General features: G+C 35.1%; 5 protein-coding genes across 7 annotated transcripts; 3 read left to right on the forward strand and 2 right to left on the reverse strand.

Moving 5' to 3' along the window:
• Positions 1-626: 626 nt before the first annotated feature.
• On the reverse strand, positions 627-3,042 carry Arp8 (Actin-related protein 8). Its single transcript, XM_088047443.1, has 10 exons — positions 2,749-3,042; positions 2,532-2,699; positions 2,285-2,485; positions 1,956-2,240; positions 1,794-1,910; positions 1,592-1,744; positions 1,322-1,543; positions 1,066-1,276; positions 888-1,016; positions 627-841 (listed from the first exon to the last, which is right to left on the reverse strand). The coding sequence occupies exons 1-10, from the start codon at positions 2,779-2,781 to the stop codon at positions 669-671; spliced, it is 1,692 nt and encodes a 563-aa protein (XP_087903569.1). The 5' UTR covers positions 2,782-3,042; the 3' UTR covers positions 627-668.
• A 3,641-nt stretch (positions 3,043-6,683) lies between these two features.
• Positions 6,684-16,754, forward strand: Sema5c (Semaphorin 5c). Its single transcript, XM_088047074.1, has 9 exons — positions 6,684-7,078; positions 12,331-12,443; positions 12,879-12,978; positions 13,438-13,645; positions 13,697-13,999; positions 14,059-15,497; positions 15,550-15,938; positions 15,992-16,147; positions 16,200-16,754. The coding sequence occupies exons 2-9, from the start codon at positions 12,344-12,346 to the stop codon at positions 16,577-16,579; spliced, it is 3,075 nt and encodes a 1,024-aa protein (XP_087903200.1). The 5' UTR covers positions 6,684-7,078; positions 12,331-12,343; the 3' UTR covers positions 16,580-16,754.
• Positions 16,755-16,762: 8 nt separating this feature from the next.
• On the reverse strand, positions 16,763-17,703 carry LOC148167504 (uncharacterized). The gene is made up of 2 exons (XM_088047078.1): positions 17,471-17,703; positions 16,763-17,422 (listed from the first exon to the last, which is right to left on the reverse strand). The coding sequence occupies exons 1-2, from the start codon at positions 17,532-17,534 to the stop codon at positions 17,064-17,066; spliced, it is 423 nt and encodes a 140-aa protein (XP_087903204.1). The 5' UTR covers positions 17,535-17,703; the 3' UTR covers positions 16,763-17,063.
• Positions 17,704-17,819: 116 nt separating this feature from the next.
• LOC148167505 (cysteine-rich hydrophobic domain-containing protein 2) lies at positions 17,820-19,724 on the forward strand. Of its 3 annotated transcripts, none has more exons than XM_088047075.1 (4): positions 17,820-18,049; positions 18,108-18,252; positions 18,305-18,515; positions 19,011-19,724. In XM_088047075.1, the coding sequence occupies exons 2-4, from the start codon at positions 18,131-18,133 to the stop codon at positions 19,176-19,178; spliced, it is 501 nt and encodes a 166-aa protein (XP_087903201.1). In that variant the 5' UTR covers positions 17,820-18,049; positions 18,108-18,130; the 3' UTR covers positions 19,179-19,724. The 3 variants fall into 3 exon arrangements, with proteins under 3 accessions (XP_087903201.1, XP_087903203.1, XP_087903202.1); XM_088047077.1 differs by having other exon boundaries at positions 18,118-18,252; XM_088047076.1 differs by having other exon boundaries at positions 17,820-18,252.
• A 385-nt stretch (positions 19,725-20,109) lies between these two features.
• LOC148167506 (uncharacterized) lies at positions 20,110-21,187 on the forward strand. The gene is made up of 2 exons (XM_088047575.1): positions 20,110-20,714; positions 20,761-21,187. The coding sequence occupies exons 1-2, from the start codon at positions 20,202-20,204 to the stop codon at positions 21,046-21,048; spliced, it is 801 nt and encodes a 266-aa protein (XP_087903701.1). The 5' UTR covers positions 20,110-20,201; the 3' UTR covers positions 21,049-21,187.
• The last annotated feature ends 313 nt before the right edge of the window (positions 21,188-21,500 follow it).

Below are 21,500 nucleotides of genomic sequence, written 5' to 3' on the forward strand. Positions count from 1 at the left end.
ATCGAATTACTTATTACAAAAAACACCTTTTAGTACACTGTTCTACCTCGAAAAAATTATGTCACAAGCTCGGATATTACGCATATTTGTTATATTTGATCAATTTCATTGTACATACACATTTTTGGCAAAAAATTGTCAGTTTTATTCATTTTTTTTCACAATAAACCACATACATAATTAGACGTATTATTTTACAAAAAAAGCTTTGAGTTACAGTACAAACAGAAAGTTTCTTACAAAAAATTAATTGTATTATTTTGTTCGAGTTCTACCACTTTTTTTTTCAAATTTCGCTTTGGCAAAAGAACGGATAATCGAAATTACATTGTGGTCGAAAAATGAGAAAAACGGTACCAGGCGCGCCATCTGTTAACAGTTATCAAAGTCGATATTACAGACGACAAATTTCTGGAATTACCTTCTTACAAACAGCATTTAAATTATCACGATTGGAAAAAACGTTTCAAATTCGCTTAAAATTGCATTCAGCTTATTATAATATGACAGTTAATCAATAATAAAATGGTATATTACAGAACGAGGACCAAAAGTACGATATTTCACACATGTGGGAAGTTTGATACTAGGGGTGGCCCCTCAAAAATTCGAATAAAAAACGTAAATACTTCGTAAAAAGTCTTTATTATCAGTACAAAATTTAAATATCACCATGTGAAAGGTGCCCTCTCTCTTAATATTCGCACTCCATATTTCTCCCACTCTGTGGATAAAATCCACAATTCATGAGCTGTCTCTAAACACGACATTATGCAAGCTCCTTTCCAAGCTACCATAGCTGGATCCATATCTCTAGGATTTGTTATAATATCCAGTTGCTCTAAAAAAAATACCAATATGATCAATAAACTAATTCTTTGTTTTACCTGCTCTGTATAAGTATGGAATTTGTAAGGAAATTCTATTTTGTAACCATGTACCGATTCCTGAGAATTTCATTCCTCCGCCAACAATTAAGATACAGCCGTACATCTTCCTTTTGAGATCTTCATTAGCTGAAACAGTACCTATAGTTTTTTAAAGACGAAATAATAGGAGATTTACGGCATCTATCAATGCTTTGTAAGACCGCTTGGTCTAAACCAAGAATCTGTCCAGGAGCTATAACAAACTCTTTGTCGCAACTAGGAGCAACAGTATCAATAGCGTCCACTACAACATCATCTTCATTTGTAGGATTCTGTGACTGCTCTAAATATGATTCGTTAAGTAAATCCGAAGTTGCTTGTTCCATGTTGTCTTTCATTCCTTTGCGCTAAAACACAAGATTATCCGTGGAACCAAAACCATAAAACTTTACTCTAATCTCTCTTAAATAAGTCTCATCATGTGAGTCTTCAGGATCACCAGTTGATGGTTTCTGTGTCCTTATCGTCTTCGGACCGGTAATCCCGAAGAGTTCAGGACTGAACATACTAAGAGGTGCAACAATGCATTCGTCACCAACTTGTATCGTATATCTTAAGATTGGTTTTCCAGGTTGTTTTAAAATGAGGGTTTTTTCTTGGGAACCACAAATATCCTAAAGAATGGTAGGTCAAACGAAATTAATGAGTTTAACAGGACTAACCAGATTGACGTGACAGAAGTCTTCTTTCAACTTGCGTAAAAGCATAGTATCTAGTTTATTTTGATCGCTACATTCTTTGTACGGAAAAGCACACTTTTGAAGAAGCCAGTAGAAGATTTGGGTGATATCGCCACCACCGTATTCTAATCTGACCTAAAATTAATAATTAATAAATTATATTTGAAGGGTCCTTCCAACGTACCCTTGTGTTGGGGTGACAAATTCCATCTTCAACACAAGAAACTGAAGTTTTTTGGTCCCCCACATCAACCACGCAACCGTAACTTAAACCGGAACCAAAAGTAGCAGCCACATGATCCTAAAAATTGTTTTAAAATGATCGTAGTTCGGATTTATTTCATACTTGGACAAGAAAACAGCTCCCGAAGCCCATTTTGGTCAACAATAAGTACATCAGTTCCCGCAAATAAGTTCTATTATAAACATCAGGTATAATAAGAACAGCTTTATGGTGCTTAAAATCCTTCTTCTCAATTTGGAAATGCGTCTCTAGAACGTGTGTCCAAATTGTCTCTAAATCTGCTAATACTGCCGTCATGGAGCCCCCAGGCCCTGAATGTATATTAAAATCGCCCCTTTTAAAAGGAAAATGGATGTTAAAAGTCTCTTTAGGGTCCAGTTTCAAGATCTGGAAAATGTCGTTATTACGCGAAATCGAGTTTTACGCCATACATCATTTCCTATGACTACATCTCCGTCGGTTTTCAACCACTCGCCCCCACTTGGACCAACAGTTTCTGCAGTGGCTCTGCGATTAAAAGCCGCAATTTGCTGTGGAGGCGTTGCGTATCTTCGCCTTCCGTCTGATTGCAAACATGACTGTAACGTGTGAGAGACGGAAAGTCTAGCATCTTCAAATTCTTGCGGTTGGCTCTAAAATCAACCATTAAGAATATACCAGAGGTTTGGATAAATTTACTAGATCAACTCTTGGTGGAAGAAACGAGTCTCTATATTGATACTTCTTATTCAAACACCTCCTGGCTATTGCATGTAAAATCGTTAATGGGTTCAAATCAGAAGCCCGTCCTATTCTGAGATTTAAAGATCCTGGATGGATGACTATGATGGTCTTGGATTGTAGATGCTTAAATAACGACAATGAGGTGTTTATTGGGTACAAAAAATTATTTTACCTCTGGAGGAGTCTCGCAATATGTAGGCATCATTCAAATAAATGAAGAAAAAACGAACAAAAAAGATTTAAAGGTGAACTTCTAACCTTACTTCTCACAAAAACTGAGAATTTGAGATGGATTACATGAACTGATTCAACGTCATGTTGTTATTTTGTCAGTTTTATCCAGTTTTATTTAAATCCGCGGGTCGTATTCGTTGTTTATACCACTTGAGACATTTAAATTTAAAAAAAATAGCAAACAATTCTAACCTATAAACAACTGGGCGCAAGCGCTGCCATCAGCTGACCAGAGATTGGAGGTAATTTCGGTAATTTCAAATTCGCTATATATAAAATCTAAATCTTTGCAAAAAATAGTGAGAAAAACGATAGCGTAAACCGCATTTTTCTATATGTCGTAGTTCCGGAGATATGGAGCTTTAATAATCCAAAACTTCAAACGCTTCTAATTCGGTTATTTGTTAACATTTGTGAACATTGCATTCTATGTAAAATTCTGCGTTAAATGAGCACCAATAACTTTAGTTTACTTCACAATTAAACGAGATATCGTTTATCGAATTTTTCAGGTTTTTAGGTCTTTTTGAAGTGATTTTTAAAAAACTTTTTTGGGGTGAAAGCGACGTTTCATAACTTTGAATTATATATCAATTGAAAAAGCAGCTCGAAATCTATCAATTGGCCAAATCTCAGATCGGTAGGCTAAGTAGTTTACCAGCGGCAATCAAAAAACAAAAAATTCAATTTTGTTTGTCATCACTTGAGTTAAAAAAAAAATAAACATTTTGCATATCTGAGAACGGTTTCTATCTACCTTTCTATCCGTCGTAGTTCCGGAGATAAGGAGCACCGAATTTTCCGGAACATCAAAATTTTTCGCTCTAGCTTCAACACAAAATTTCAAACGCTTCTAATTCGGTTAGTTATTAACTTCTCTTAAAGGTTCGCACAGATTTGGATTTTGCATGAAATTCTGCGTTAAAAGACCACCAACAATTTGAGTTTTCTTTTCAAATAAAAATATTGAGAGAAATTATGAAGGCAGCACTCGCGCCCAACTTCACATCGGTGTTTTATGAATTGCCTAATTATATCAAAAATAATTTTGTGAAGAAAGGACTAAAGGAAAGAAAGAATAAACAGAAAGAGCTTTGAGCTTGTCGCTAAATTTAAACAATTTTTTCCCGGCGTTTATTTAATTTTTAAAATTAATTATATAGCTGAATTAAGAATTTCCGAGTTAAGACATTCAATGGCGTCATCTCATTTGAGCATAAAAATTTGAAACATCCGGAAAATGCAGTAAAAATGATCTAGTATTGTTATTATTCACAGTTTTTACCCGATTTAGAACGTTGTACGTGACCAAAACAATGGACTACATCTCAATTTCAAAGTGTAAAACTTGCTAAAAAATAAAAACAATTATATCTACTCTTGAGAACAAGTGATAGTATCTAAAATTGAATGCTGATCATATCGTAAAATCACAAAAAAGTCTATTAAAATAATAATAACAAATAAATAATCTTCACAACATTTTATTATCTCTATGACCGATAAACCTGACAGGTAAAGTACAATAAAATGAACGACAATTACATGATATTCGTTCCATCTAAGCATAGATAGATTTAAAATTTATGAGAACAAATAAATAAAGTAATAAATTTAGCCATTTTCAAGCTCCACAAATCAGTGGAATCAATATTGTGCTCCAATGAAGAATAACGAAGATTTAACCGGAAATGCCTAAAATTTTCGAATTTTAAATTTAACATCTGTTAAGCCATTTATAAATCGTGTTGACGTTTTTGGGTTTTTGAATACTGAGACGGATCAAAGAGAAATCGAAAATGCAGATAGCCCAAATTTCTTTTGTTTACGGGCAAAGTGTGAAATTCCTTATGTAGTTACTGTCTGGCTTTGAATCACTTGTGTTCAATTATAATCGCATTATTCTCTCTAATAGTCTTAATTTAAAGTAATAACAGTAGTAAGGATAAATATTACGTTTGAACGTGAAAGTATTACATTTCATGTACCTAAATGCTTATGGGTATATTCAAAGCAACAGACATGTAAATTAATTATAAAATATTATCTGCATAATGGCAGTTAGACATGTAAGATTTCACGGTTGCTTAACAATATGTAATAAAATAATAAATTTCGGACTTCCACGGTAAATAAATAACAATATGAAAAAAGAAATTTGCGTACATTTTACCGCTTGATTATATCAAATAAGTCAGTTCACGGTTACAGGTTTTGTACTTATGTTATACTCCTTATTTCATCCAACTGGTTTGTTTTTTTTTAATCCCACGTTCAATTCGCGACAGCAAACACATGGCTCGTTTATTAACCATATTGTTGCAAATCCTTTGTTTTAGATGATTTCTTAAAACATTTCGCTTCTCATCATCACGCAAAAAATGATACAAACTAATGATTCATGCATCAATGAAGATTTTACTGACAATATGTAAATCATAGGTAATGTACGTAGGCGACCTTCTTTTACTGACCTCGGTCTGATCTGTTTTGTTTTTGTTAATTTCAATCGACACTAAAAGAATTTTCTATTTCACGCCTTGTACTTTCCAAAAAATATAGCACCAATTTGGATGAGAGGAAAATCTCTCCAATCGCCAAAAATAAATTTATCTCCTTTTATCTAATCACTGATTTTAATATTATTGCGAAACAATGGTGGCAACGTGACCAGGATCACCTACAGATATTTTGTACTGATAGGGTATTAGTGCACTAAGTTTTAAATACGACCGTCCTTTTAAACAATGCTGATGGCATCAGAGATTAAGAATAAAATAATTGAGATGAAAGTCAGTTTTGCAATACAAAGAAGTGCAACTAAATAAATAGTGATATTAGAAAGCATTTTAGTCAACATTAGTATCATAAGAAAAACCACATCATAAAATTGCGCCAGTAAAGAAGACAAATAAAGTGAGCTTTAAAATTCTGATTACCATGACGTCCATAGGTACATTTATTTAATTAATTAATCATAATTGCTCATTTTAACAGGATGTTTTAAGTAATTAATTACATGATTTCAAAACTAAAAGTAAGTTTGAGATCAAAATAAAGCACTTTTCTTTTTATTTGCCAATAAATAATAAGTGTCTAAGTACACTTGTAAAATGACGCAAGGTCGTTATGACTATCACACGATTACTTGTGAAATTAAAGTCAGATGATATAAGATAATGATAAATAAAAGATAAATGATTCTGCGAATTTAAAACTGCCAGACTTTCCGGAGCGTCAAGAAATAAATTTTCGTTATGTTCAATAATTTGTAAATAATTTTGATAGGTTCATGAACTGGCAATTTTGATTATGCATGTTAGAGATAACAAAGTGAAAAATTTTACTCAAGTTTTAAAAACACTCAAAGTACTACATAATAATAAATCGATCTGACGATAATTTCAAGAAAAATATCATTTTTTTGAGAAAATGAGTTCTCATATTTTTGTATAAAAGTACCAACATGGACTGTTTGATCGAAAATGATGTCAACAAGTAAAATGAGTAATTATTCACGAGACAGTTTTGAAAAATTGTAGTTTCTAAATGGTTAATAAATATAAACAATATAAAAGGTTTATATGAAGACTTTCTCTAAAGAAAGGTAGTTAATTTTTTTGAAGCAAAATCCCAAAAGTGGAAAAATGAAAATATAACAGTTTTAACAGGATCCATCAGGATTTTTTTGGGAAATTTTGGGAAGCTGTGGGTGCCCTCCTCTTCAAAACAGGCCATAAATTTCCCTGTTCATTTATCCGCGGTATGCGGTTGTGCGGTTGAAATGATTTTTTTTCTAAAATCTCTAGGTAGGTAATCTAATCACGGAGCCGCTTTCGTCTCGAAAGCTACATCGCCATAAGATGGAGTTGCGCAGAGGATAGGCTAAAGCCAAGCTGAGAACAGTTCTTTAGAACAGTTCATAACACACTCCAAGTCCATGCAATCGAATACCGTTCATGCAATGAACCCAAACGTTTCGCTTCACAGAAAGGCAACACAGTGTTTATACCCAAACAACCTAGCCAAGGTCGTTTAATAATTTCATTTATTTGTGGGCATCTGTGGTGTGTTTTCACGCAAGTTAGTCATTTTTTGGGTGGACAATTCGACTAGTGACTGTGATTTGTGTTTATCATGGACATTTTCAGTGATATTTGCAGATTTATAAACAGATTTTTGATGTGATGGAAAGTTGGACGATGTTTTGCCGCTCTCCCCTCTATACTGACCTGTCTACCCAGCTATGAACATAGAAAATCAAACTTGTAAGTTAACAAAATCTTTTTAAATCAGGATGTAAAAGTTCCGCTAGTTTGATTTTCGGTACCATCATCAAAAAGTACCACTCTAAATCCAAGAAGAGATTTTTTTTCTTGAGGTAGATGAAGCGTAGCGGTATTAAATTCCTCCATTAAACGATTCAAATCATAATTTATTTTTTGGTTTTCCACGGCGATTCCTCGGGCAAAAGCATGATGACAATGCAAAACAGTTTTTTAGATGATCCAGTAAATTTTTAAAATAGAATGGCAATGAACTCTTTTATTTCCTACTTACGAAAAACAAACAAAACTTGATTTTAATTTTTAAATAGACTACAAGGTTGCCACGCAAAAAAATTATTTCCAACTCGCGTGCATTTAATGATCAAAAATCCGGCTCAGAAACAAAAATCATCTTATGTAACGTGTTACAACAAATCTAAATGATAACTCTGAAAGATTCATCTTATTCACAAAAAATATAAGTGCGACAGTAAGGCGTTAACGAGCTGTTGCACCATTAGCTCGACCTGCTATTACCATGAAACCACCAGAATTACATTTTACGAGGGGTGCTTAGTCACTCATAGTCTGCAAGACACTCCTTTGAGACCATTATTGTTTTTTTTATCCGCAGACAGTGTGGCGTACGAGTGATAAAACAAAGCGTGCAATCACAATTTTAAAAACCAAACTGAATAATAGATTATGGGGCGACTTTTTGTTAGACCCTTGTCAATGTCACTCCAAATGGTCAATTTTCAACGACCCAACGTCTCATGGACACAAAACGGACGTGGCCAATATCGATTGCTAATATTTAGTAATTTATAGCGATAAATGATAATAATTGAAAACGTGACATGTGACTAAAAACTCCACTTAAACTAATGTAGATTGCTAAACACGTACTGTGTATAATCGAAGATAAATTTCAATTATTCTAATTTTTTCAAATTTGTGGGAAAGTTAAGATGTCGGCTATGAAATGTATTATTAGTGCGGTCATCTTTATGGATGCTCACAGTTGGATGTCAATATTATACGAATATTTTAATATAAGACACACTAATCGTAGAGAGAATTTTATTTTAGTAGTAGCAGTATATCAGTCGACGATAACAGTTTTTATAGTGTTACAGTTTCAAGTGCTTTGTTTTTACACCTGTACAAGTAATAAAATTATATTACATAAATCTTTGATTCCACAGGTCTCATTTTAAAATTGAAAAAAACGGGCGAAAAATTGCATTTCTAGTTTTCAAAAAAATGGAGAAGCTAACGCACTGTTTGGAATTTCATTATTTGGACTGGCAACAGGATGCGACAAAGTTTCCGTAAAGATTTGTCATACTTTCCATTTTTTAAATAAACATTTAGTACGTAAAATAGTGAAGCTTCGTCAAAAAGAATCTCAAAACTTTCTGGTTGCACTTTACCGCCATCTTAGATATCGCCGAAATTTCGTGTTGTTGGAAATGAATTAGTCTATAAAACAAATATAGATTAAGAACCTTGAAAATACTAAAAACCAACAAATGCAGTCGTACTCAGAACGCTAAAAAACAACTTCTGCCCACGGTTTATGTGGACACCAAATCTGAAGATAAATTCTCGAAAACAAACAAGATCCCCACAGTTGCTTGTTTCGAAACCAACTTGTCAACTCAGATCTTGATAATTTCTTGAATTCTGTCATCTTTTCCGTCAGTTGTCTAATGGGGTATCGTGCATCTGATCATTCTCCCGATTAGCAGCTCTTGATGAAGTTTAAAAGCAGCAACTTTAAATAACTGTTAAATGGGTTTCAACACTTGGACCATGTCCGTATTGATAATAAAACATTACGAAGATTCGCAGATGTTCAATTAAAATTATCTTTCGTGATAGTAATTTGTTTACGCTCAAAAATTTCTATTTTCTTTATGTCCAAACCGCATTGCAATGAAGCAAAGAATAGTTTATTAAAAACTAGTTACAAAGTAATCCAGCCTTCACAATCAATGATTGATTATGACAAGTTTTATCGGTTTCAAAATTGTAGAACATGGAACATAATCCCTGTTCTATTTAACCAAAACAATTTCCAAACAGACGAAAGTGTTTATTAGCGATTAAAATTAGTTTAAATTGAACATGGTGTTTGTATGAATAATTGTTACAACACATCATTCACTATAAAATATGTGACTTCAATAAAGAGTTAATTGCGGACTGCTACGAAGTCAATGCATTAAATATTCTTCGGGTCAAGAGGTTATAATCTCCGCGTTCATGCCGTTCTTGAGATAATCTACTATAATAAAACGGAAATATGTAGTTTTTCCAAAAACGAACGAAAGATATCTTTAAACCGTCAACCATATTTGTGTGTTAAATACAAGTTGTTCGAAAAGTTAACAAGTGAAGTGTCTGGTTAATTTATTCGTGTTGACAGCCGTTACAAAATTGGGACACTCGAGTGCATTTAAAGAGTAATTTTATATGTCTGGGGCAAAGAGATATTTCAGAGCGACCGAAAAGAAAATTCAAAACTCCACTCTTTATTACGCAAAAAGTCTAATCAAGGCTGAAAAGTAAACAAACCTTATAGCGCTCCAAAACTAGACGTTAATGATGTTGCCCAAATTCGTGAGTTTTACGCAAGTCTTGAGTAGTAAATTTCAGAAACGCAGTTTTCTACATACAAAATTAAGATGACTATCAAAGTCAATTAGCTCACACAAACAATTTCGCGAGGATGTAATCAATTAATGTGAGGCATAATTAATTTTTTAGACAAATCAGAGTGACACCACGATGTCTGCAAAACTGATTAACTGTAAAGAGAATCCTACCTATGATCTCATCTTAAATATTTAGCAGCAATTAGTTAGATCGAAGTACAGCGTTATCTTAAAATGATTTGATGACGTCATGTAATAAATTGTTTAATAATGAAGGAAACCAAGAATCTCACGGATATTGGGTATATCAAAAAGCGAAAAAGACAAAACGCTGAACAACCATGAAGAAAAATCCGATTACACTCCTTTCACCGGAAAGAGCATAAAACCCGGACTTGCAGCGAAACGGTTTAACTTGAACTGCATTTTTTCCGTGTCCAAGTTGGATTTGGGCGAAATTTTCGTCGATTGTTGATAAGTTACGATAATCTAGGGTTCATTTTTCCGCGGCACGTGACGAGGAAACGCACCTGCAGCATTCTAGTTATAATAGAGCTGTCATGAAAATGCATAGAATGTTCCTCCGTTGCTATGAAGACCCAACAATGTATTGTAACAGAGCAGAGGCGAGAAAAAAGGCGTATTAGCTCTCAAGTATGTGCAAAGCTAATAAATCCGAGGCTCGGTACTTCGCCAATTTGAATTCCTCCAATGCCGAGGTTAAATAATGAAGGTTTTACGTTGTCTTTTATAATTGACCCTGTGCAAGAAACTGTGGTCTCGTATTGTATTCTTGACAAGGAAAAGACTCGAAAATGTGAGGTTTCTTTGTATTTGGTTGCGCCCATCTTTTATTTCGTTACTATAATTTAGATAGCCTTGCCGGAGAAATTGTTAATGATACTATGCTTGCATTTATGGCCTTTTTTATGTGTACAATCAAATAAACATTACCTCACGGCATACAAATTGCTTTAATAGTCGTACATGCACTAGTGCGGAGATATATTAAGATAAAATTAATTTAGCACCTTTCAACGCGATTATTACCGCATAAAATAAATTATTTTGAGTTTATAATAAACAATTAGGTGAATATGCAACTACATCTTGTGCGGAGGAGAAATGTAAGTGGTTTATTACCAGGAAACATGATCCACACTTAAAATTAAAGCGAGAGGAGAGTTGTGGTCATTAGGTGTACATTTGTCTTTTTTACCACACAAAGCTTCTTTTGTCTGGCACTTAAGAGATGATACGGGCAGACATTCTCTCTTTAAACCGGATGCTGCTTTTTGGCGCTTTTTCCAAAGAAATTGTAGTAGTCGATAAATATCGCCCACTTTACCTGAAATGAAACAAGACTTTTATGGAAAACAACGTTATGTAAATTTGACGATATTTCTTAATAGACGTTTCGAAATGGATCCTGAAATTCGATACTTTCAGGATTGAGGATGAAACCCGTTGAAATTATACTTAGGTTTCAGTTATTACAGTAAAAAGTGTATAATCATCATTTTTTGCTTCTTTATTCATCAAGGAACTCGCAATCACGTTTTCTACAACTTACTCCTGGGGCATTCCATAGTGACGCAAGTTATACAATTGTTTCCCTCACGGAATGATGGAATAATTATAAATATTAAGTTACTACTATAAATTAAGATATAATAAACATGTCGAAATAACAAGAAATAAATGAGTGTCCACCAGGCGCCTTCGCGAGTTTTGCAATCAGCCTTGGACCGCCGTTTTTGGATCAGCTGGTTCTTTACCATTTAGACGATACAGGTACAATAGTAACACGATTTACATTATTATATAATTACAAGCCTTTTAGAAATCACTTAATCCTCATTGTTTATTTACTTGTGTTATCTTCACGTCCTCAATTCGATGATAGAACCAAAAAAACCTTAAATACTATCTATAACTATGTTAACACATGGATCATCTCAGTGATAACAAATTTGGCGCATGGGCGTTCAAATTAAGTCATCGCAGGGAGATACCGTCAACTACTTAATTCATTATTGATTCCAATCACCATCTTCCAAAACGTCTTGTTTAGGAAGTAGCACAAAAAACAGAACTTAAGTAGGTGTCTTCATGTTTGTTTTTCTGAAATTTGCGGTTCTTCGAAGCTGGACTTGAAAAACCACGCTAATTAGTTTCTAGCAATTTTCTCTTCTAGGAACAGTTGAGAGCCGTGCTTTAACAGTTGTCAAGAAATGAAATAAAAAACGTGAGTCACGCACCAATCAAAGATTAATACTCCTAATTATATATTTGAAAATATAAAATTATATCTGGCATTAGAAAATTACAAAGCGCCGAGAAACAACAAATTTAATCATCCTGTCATATTATCTAGACGAGGTTTAGCGATCAAAAACTAATTAGACTGAGAAAATGTGAATTTTCGTTTTCTTTATCAAATATTGACACCATGGCGGAGTTTTTAGCGTGACTAAATATTTTTTTTTGGTTTTAAGGACCTTGAAATGTTTGGGCAAAACCCCATAAAGTGGTCAATAAATGTTTTCCCTGCACATATTTTACAACTACACAGAGATTTTTTTGCAGAGAATGCGCAAGAATGAAGCCCCATGGAATTTTAGCGTTGTTACTTGGTCTGTTCGTTTTGCCACGATTGACCACACCAGAGGAGCATGATTTTCGATATATTTCATTCCAAGGTAAGAATGTGCAAGATATGTGATTTTAACGTAATGTTGTACATGACCGTATCCCGTACGTGAATTTAAATAAAACAATTTAAGACAAAGTCACAAAACGGGTATTTAGACGCTGTCTTGGTGTTTCGAATTGTTTGTATGCTGTTTATTCTTTGATAAGAAATAATCCGACTCAGCTTACAGGTAAATTATCAACTTGATATTCTGAATAAATGTTTGCTTCGTCGAGAAAACAGTACGTTTGCTCAGTTACCACACAAGAAATATTTGTAGAATTAACAACATAAAATCTACTATTTTTCCAAAAGTTTTCCAAGATAATTATAAATCTCTTTTATCAGATGAGCTAACAAACAACTCGTCTAAAAAGGTCATTGCAACATTACTTCCTTATTAACTTTGTTTCGAAAAATTATACAAGCAACTTCCTTTTAGATCTGCAACAATCGTTAAATAAATTTTCACAAGATGAAGTTATTTCGTACTCGCAAATGTTATTCGACGTGGCAAGGAACCAAGTTCTAGTTGGAGCTAGGTAAGAGGATTGTTAAATTTAATTAAAACTGAAAGGGTAATCGACAAAGAACTGCGTCAATACCATTCAATCAATAATAAAAAAAGACCTTGATACACAGAGAGGAGGAAAAATTCGTGGATTATGACACACTTTAACTCCAAATGTGCAACAAAAACGCTTTTGCTGAAAGGGGAATTTACAAAAGGCGTTTTGTGCCGGAATTGCAGATATCGTTGTTGATATAATCTAGAAAATTCCGTGATATCAAGTATGATACCTCAAGAAACGTAGACGCGAAACTTGCAATAATATCCGTCTCCGTTTCGCAACAATGTAAAAATGATTGAAGTTTTTTAAAAGGCGTCGGGTTTTCACTTAATGAATATAAATCTTACGGTAATAAAATAAAGAAACGATCCATAAATACATAAACCGAAGCCATTATTGTAGCTAATAATTCTGTTTTACAACTTGCAGAGATGTGTTGTTTCGGCTTTCTTTGCCAAAACTTGAACTCTTGGAGTCTGCGGAATGGCCTGCGTCCAACACTAAAAGAAGTCAGTGCACATTTAAAGGACAATCCGACGAATCTTGTCATAACTACGTCAAAATCTTATTGACTAACGGCAAATTCGTCTTCGCCTGCGGTACCAACGCCTTTTCCCCGCAATGTTCATACAGAAAAGTACTTGTAAGAACGACTTCTTGGCGTCGGTATTGATAAGTTCTATTTTAGATCGAAAATGTGTCTGATGTGATCCACTGGGTTGATGGTCTGGCGAAATGTCCGTACAATCCCAACGCAAATATTACAGGATTTATGTCGGAAAAAGGAGAGTACTACTTTGGCGGTCCGACTGATTTCTCGAGTTCTGATTATGTCATCTCCAAAAACGGAGATGCTGATACCACCATCAGAACCATGCAGTATAACAGCTTCTGGTTGAACGATCCGCAGTTTGTCGGGTCCTTTGAGACGGAAAATTTTGTTTACTTCTTGTACAGAGAAGCGGCGGTGGAATACATGAATTGCGGGAAGGTACGTGCATTTTTTTCAAAGGAATTATATTATAGGATGTACATTTTTTATTGTTGCAGGCTGTTTATTCGAGGATCGCGCGCGTGTGCAAGAACGACCCAGGAGGTCACACCATATTGAAAGACAACTGGACGACGTTTCTAAAGGCGCGTTTAAACTGCTCAATCAGTGGCGAATACCCGTTTTACTTTGACGAAATTCAAAGTATGTCTTACGTACCTGCGGAAAACTTAGTTTACGCCACGTTTACGACTTCCAGTAATAGTATAGCCGGTTCTGCAATTTGCGCTTTTAACTTAACCGCTATAGAGAGCGCGTTCGCAGGCCCTTTCAAATATAGAGAAAACATGGATAGTGCATGGGGAAAACAAGATATGAACCACCGGGATCATTTTAACTGTAAATCATCCGCGCGAAGTAGTTATTTATTAGAGATTTCCAAGTACCAACTGATGGATAGTGCAGTGCAAGCTACTACTTTAAACCCATTACACGTAGCGGAACTTGAACGATTCACTCATATAACCATCGATGTTCTTTCGACGAAGCTTCATACTTCTGTTCATGTTATTTACGTTGCAACTACGGAAGGTTTGGTGAAGAAAATATCCATTTTACCACGAACCCAAGAAACGTGCGTTGTGGAAATCTGGCAAACTGTCTTAGACGTGCGAGCGCCAATCCGAAGCATCCAGTTTCTCAAAGAAACGAAGTCCGTCTACATCGCTACAGACAACGCTGTAATGAAAGTCCCCGCGGACCACTGCAATCGTCACACTTCCAAAGAAAGTTGTCATAACGCGATGGATCCGTACTGCGGATGGAATGAACGTATTGAATTGTGTTCAACAGCCCCCAAAGGAGACCCTCTGGACAAATATTGGACACAGGCTGTTACTGCTTGTCCTGTTCTAGACGCCATCATCGACGGTGGCTGGGGAAGCTGGTCGTCATGGAACCCATGCATCCAACAAGACTCTTCCGACAACTGCTTGTGTCAAACTCGCGAATGCAACAATCCAGCACCGAAAAACGGTGGTCGTAAATGTGTCGGCACGTCCATTGCGGTGACAAACTGCACCATCCATGGAGGATGGTCGGACTGGTCGACGTGGTCTGCATGTTCTGCGACGTGCGGGACAGCTGTTAAAACCAGAACACGGAGTTGTACCAATCCAGCACCTGCACATGGAGGAAGAGTTTGTGTTGGACAGGATGTTGCAACGGCTTTCTGCGATGCGGAAATTCCTCCTTGTCCGGTTACACCACAGGATGGAGGATGGGGACCATGGGAAGAATGGACAGACTGTTTTAACTGCACCACAGGGTGCAGAAAAAGAGTACGGAAATGCGACAACCCACCCCCGAAATACGGAGGGCGAGACTGCGAAGGCAACGATGTCGAATATGAATCGATGTGTGTGGAACATCGAAGGTACATCAGTTCGCCTTGGATCACCGCGTCCAACGCTACTGGAGACTACAGCAAGAGATTCAGGTTTGTTAAAAAACCAAAAAAAAAACGTATTAATACCAATAGTTTTGTTTAGATTCACGTGTAGGGCACCGGTAAGACAATCTTCCATCAAAGTCTATGTCAAGGAAGAAGTTTGTGTTAACAACAATTGCGTTACGAAAGAAAGTGAACATCCCAAGTGGGGTGCGTGGGGACCGTGGGAAGAGTGTTCCGCCCCCTGTGGGGGTGGTTTCCAAAAGAGATTTAGACACTGCGAAGGGGGTAATTGTGCGGGACTTTCCGAACAAACCAAAGACTGCAATAAACATCCCTGCCAAGGAAATTGGAGTTGTTGGTCGGATTGGTCTCCTTGCAATGTTTCATGCGGCTGGGGCGTCAGAACGAGACATCGAGATTGTCTTAGCGACAATTGTACTGGTTCGCATTGGGAGAAAGAGGCGTGCGATAACGGCCCTTGTCACTGTAAGTACTAAAAATGAAGACATGTTCAATGTTATAATGAATCTATTTCGCAGCATCTCTTGGTTGGAGCAACTGGACAAGTTGGTCCTTATGCGACAGAAACAATGAACAGCACAGAAAGCGCCAATGTCGCACGTTAGCCCCTGGCCCAAAAATGTGCCAAGGCAGCACCGTCGAAACTAGGATGTGTATACCCGACCAATCAAACGGTATTTTTCTTATATAACTTCAAATACCAAATGATTGATTATAATTTTACAGACGTAACGAGTTTACCGTCAGAATCCCCCAAGCTCTCCTCTGCTGGAGGAGCAGTTCTCTTTTTCTGCCTCGGTGTTTTGGTGGGTACTCTACCAGGAGCAGCAGCGATGCATTACTACCAGAAAAAGAAGCGGATCACAATTCCTAGTTCGCCGCATTATATGAGTTCAAAACAGAATCCGTATATTTCTATGCCTTTACAAGAACGGCCGAAGAAACACAGTGCTTCGACTTCAAATAACATTTTAAATAATGGGACGTTAAAATCGAAATATAATAGTGATTGCGAATCGGCGACTCTTAAAAGAAATAGTCACGCGTTGAATAACGGCCATGTGAAACAGGACTTACTTGATGATGACAAGTATTATTACGACTGACTTTCCTAGTGAAAATTTAAATGTGATACGCAAATTGTTAAATGTTTGTACCTGTTGTAGATTTTTAAATAATGTTGCTTTTTAATTTAAGTTGTAACAGTTTTGCCATACAAATGTAATAATTTAAATATGTGGAATTGACTCATATTGAGTTACAAATAAATTTTTATACAATGGAATGTCTTTTTTTTAAGGTAGCACTTTATTTATGACAAAAACTATTCATTTAAGCATATTAACTAGAATTTATAAATAGTATATCATACATTACATATAACATTTATATACTTTTATACTTAGCTTATTTGCTTTATGATCAGTGTGTGACATAATATACTTATAAATAATCACAGACTAAAATGCTTGGTGCTTGTTTGGTAGAATAAAAGCATTGTGCAGTTGCTTCAAATCAATGAACTCCACAACGAAACATTTAATCTAATGAAATCAGCAGAACTCTTAACTTCACAACAAAAGAACACATTCACTTCTTCTTAATTTTTGGAGAAGTTGATTGAAAAACGCTAGAAGCTGACATTAAATTCTCAATATACTGACCCAAAACTTGGTTTTCAGATCTCAGTTTGAGATTTTCTTCTTTAACACTATCAACTCGTTGAGACAAGTCATCTAGAGTATTCTGTAATTCCAAAACCTGAGATATTAAACGAGCTTTTTCTTCTTGTTCATCAGGACTGGTGTCAGGTTCTAAACTGTTATGCTGAGGACTAGAACTACCATTTGTAAAAGTTGATTGGATTGAATCCATACTTCTGCCGTGAATCATACTGGAGGAGTTGCCGTCAGATATAGAGTTTTGCTCCGGTTCATCGTTTATTATAACTACAAAAGGCTTAACCTAAATCTGGGCAATCACAACAAAGGGCTTACCTTGAGGATCGTCGTCAGCTAATGGAATATTGTTTATATCGTCTTGCAATTTCGCGCCTGCCATTATAACTTATCCGATTAATTAAACTATTATTCTACGAGACATCAATTAAATTTAACAAATAATTAGGCTTGACAGGTTGACAAGTTTGACACTTCTGCAGGTTGCCAACCACCTGGTGTCAAAACCGTAAAAGTTTAAAAATCAACATTTTTTTTGGTTAATGACCAAATTAATTAATTTAACCACTAAGTTACACGATTCAAATTCAGATATTAATAATATTGAAACAAAAGTTTGAATTAAAAAAAAATGTTGATTTCGGGACTTTTTGTTTACACAGTTGGAAAAAAGTAGCCATGATTTGCAGAATGACAGTAATGACATTTGTGTAGATGGCGCACTGGTCGCTGTTTTTGTAGAAAACGGTGTTGTACTATAATAAAATAAACCAAAACCATGTATGTTCCGGAAATAGAGAGTAAACAAAGAATTCAGATCATCCTGTTTAAATCTTGAAGTTAATCGGTATCACTCAGTTTTAATCGTTGCTGTAATTCCGTGATAAATTCGAATCCGTAAGTCTGTTACAAAATAGCGTAAACAGTTCATGTGCCCATTACAGTGATAAAATAGCTTTATCTAGATTTTCAAGACACATGGAAGGTTTCGATGCAATTTACTATGAAGAAGAAGAAGAAAACGTGGAGGAACCAGAACCAGCAGATGTCTCTTTGGTTCCTGACCCTGTGGTCATTCGAGGTGCAGGCAACATGACTGTGTATGCTACTTTTTCCTTACAATAAAAAAGAAACATAACAATCTTTTTATAGATTTGGACTGAGTAACCGATTTAGCACTGAATTTCCTAGCGGGCTTGTCTCGCGTGTCGCTCCTGAAGAATTTAAGGAAACTGTTATACGCATCAATGCCATACTAAAAAAGACGCTTCCAGTCAATGTGAAATGGCTTTTTTGCGGATGTCTCTGCTGCTGTTGTACTCTAGGTTGTTCATTATGGCCCGTCATTTGTCTTAGTAAAAGGGTAAGCATAGGATTATTCACATAACCTAATGAGTCTCATGAGAATAAAATACAACTCAAAATACATTTTACATGGCTATCTGAATTCAAAAAACGACTTATTGTTTTTGTGCCAAGGTCATCTTATCGAAAATCGTTAAGTTTTATGACATTTACAAACAAGAAACGCTACAGGGAACGATAATGTGGTTTAAATTGTAAGATTTCACTGATAACAAACGAAGACTTCGTTTACAGAAGCTAGTTGCAAGATTAACGTAATTTCAATTCATTTATTATGTGAACTTGCCCTAAATGTTTGAACTGTAATTTTTGATTATCTTTGGCCTATCAAATGCAAATATGTTTATTGATTCCATCGCAATACTTCACACTTCTATTACAATTGAATTGATTGACCATTCACTCATTACATAATCTGTTACATCATGTTTTTTGTCTTGAAGCCTAAAGTTTTTTTTTATTGGAAGTAAGAACGGCATCTTTTTTGTTTCAGACGCAGCATTCCTTAAACAAGCTTTTAGAATGGGAAAATAGTTACCTTTATAATAAACTGGGATTACATTGGCGTTTGACTAAGCAACAATGTGATTCGTCTTCAATGATGGAGTACGTAATTTTAATAGAGTTTTTACCAAAAATTCCTATATACAGACCCGACTAGCACACATTTGTCTATTTGATGTAAATATCTGGCATTATAGATTTCATCGGGAATCTCTATTACTATTAATTTTGTATATATTGCAATATATGTGATAGTAGGTCATATGAATATTTTGCTTTTCTTAGTTAATTGATCATTACAAAATTATACAATAGTACAAATTTTAATGAAAAATATTTTAGTATCAAGAGCGTAAGATGCTCGATCAATATTTTCCTAATCTGCAAATTAAATTTATTTAAAATAAGAATTGTAGTTACTGTGTACAACTGTTAGTTGCTTATGTAATTAATTTTTAATATTGTAATTCTTTAATTTTTGGATAGGGAATGTTAGTTTTAAAGTTGGTTGATCCATTTCTCTCAGAGAAATGCTTTGATCTTACTTACTTTGAAATTCATGGAGGATTTGAATGTTATTTTTCGAATTGTTTGAAACGTTAATTGTAGTTCTAATAAATTGTTAATGACAGATGTTTGTTATTTATCAGACTTGTTTAACGTAATTTTGTAAGTTAAGTTTAATTATAGTTGATTTTACCAACTCCTGCTGCAGCTTTATTTTCTGTAGAGTAATCAGTGAAAAACATGTCGGGACAACCTACTCAAAGTTAGTTATGTATATTTTTTAAGTATTTGATACAGTATTTTATTAGTGTTGGTAAATAATAACGGTAATATGGTAATTTTTAATAATTACTGCATGTTATGTTATATGTTCCAAGCATATCAACTTAATCTAAGTAGTTCTAAGTGCTGGAGAATATTTTTTCATTAAAAATTATTATTTTGTAAATGTAATGTGCCATTAAAGTTACGCCAACACGTACGTAAGGAATGTAGTTTAATTATTTTTTTTAAACTTTTCAGGGTTTTAAAACGGGCGCCTTGTTGGTAGGCAACCAATTTAACGCGAACATCTGTTTCATGTCATGCCAACCTAACGCCCCCCATATCGAAATGTCATATTTACGTCAAAAGTGAAGAAACTTCCGTCCTGTTCCAACCGTAAAATCTTCCAATGAAATCAATGTTTCAACAAAAAACGAAGAAAAAGCCACCCCCTAGACCTCCGCCCCCAAATTTTATGAAGTACAAGAGTAAGTCATCGTTCAATCTCAATCAACCTCCTGTGAATTTAATTGATTGGAGTCCTCCAAATTCACCAAAACCAGATCACTCGCATCCGTTTGGCGGAAGTGTTTCTAGTTCGTATAGTAGTAGTACCAGTAGTTTAACTTCAAGTAAGAAGAGCCTAGAAAATGATAATTCGTTATTTAATATAAACTCTGCGACCCTGAACTGGATAAGCAATAATTCCAATGTGCAAACAAAAGAGAACTCAGCTGCTGTAAAACCAAGGATCATTCGACCAGCGCCTCCAAAGAAACCAATTTTGAATAAAAACGATTCGCTTCCCATGCCGAAAGTGCCTCCACCGAATTTACCACAGGGGCGCTATGATGTTGTAACTCCTTATGGGGTTGCTTTGTTTGATTTTCCAGGGTCACAACCAGGAGATTTAACTTTGCAGGTAAGTACTAACTTGAATCTTTCTAGTCTTTAAAATTCACTTTCAGACCAATGATGTGGTGGTAATAATAAGAAGAGTAAACCAAGAGTGGTTATATGGAAAAGTATGTGATAAAGAAGGAATTTTCCCAGAGAGTTTTCTACAGATCCAAGTGCCTCTTCCTGGAGAAGATAAAATTGTAACTGCTTTGTACGAATTTCGGCCACAAATGGCGGGCGATTTACCATTAAAACCGGGCCAAAAAGTCAAAGTTATTAAAGAAGTTTCAAGTGATTGGCTCTATGGGGAAAGTGAAGGACAGACCGGGCAGTTTCCAAGAAATTTTGTCTCATAGCAGCGTCGAGTATTAATATGTGATTATCTGCACATAAAATGTGATAACTTTGTGCCTCAATATGGCTACAATAGTTCATGTTGGATAGCTAAATATTTTTTTAACGTGTACATTAAATTTAATACAAATTTTACCTCCACCTCATTTTTATTTTAAGTCAAAATTTGACCATTTTAACTTGAATTTATGGGCTGCCTGCCACTGGTACTGCTATTTACAAACGATAATCAACTAATTTGTGCGGCTGCGCATTATGAAATTTTTAATACACATCCGTTTGTTTTGATTATATTTAACTTTCACGAGCTGTATGTATGGAAATCTTCAAGTTCTTGTATCGCATTTCAGTTGTTTGTTCAAAGGCGTGACCTTAGAAAGACCCAATTTTTAGAGGGCGTCTGATACATTTGTTACAGAAATCTATTTTGTTTAAAAATTAAATAAACTAAAAA

Source organism: Gnatocerus cornutus, chromosome 10, assembly GCF_029298725.1.
Source record: "Gnatocerus cornutus isolate USDA-ARS CGAHR chromosome 10, icGnaCorn1.1, whole genome shotgun sequence".
NCBI lineage: Eukaryota > Metazoa > Arthropoda > Insecta > Coleoptera > Tenebrionidae > Gnatocerus > Gnatocerus cornutus.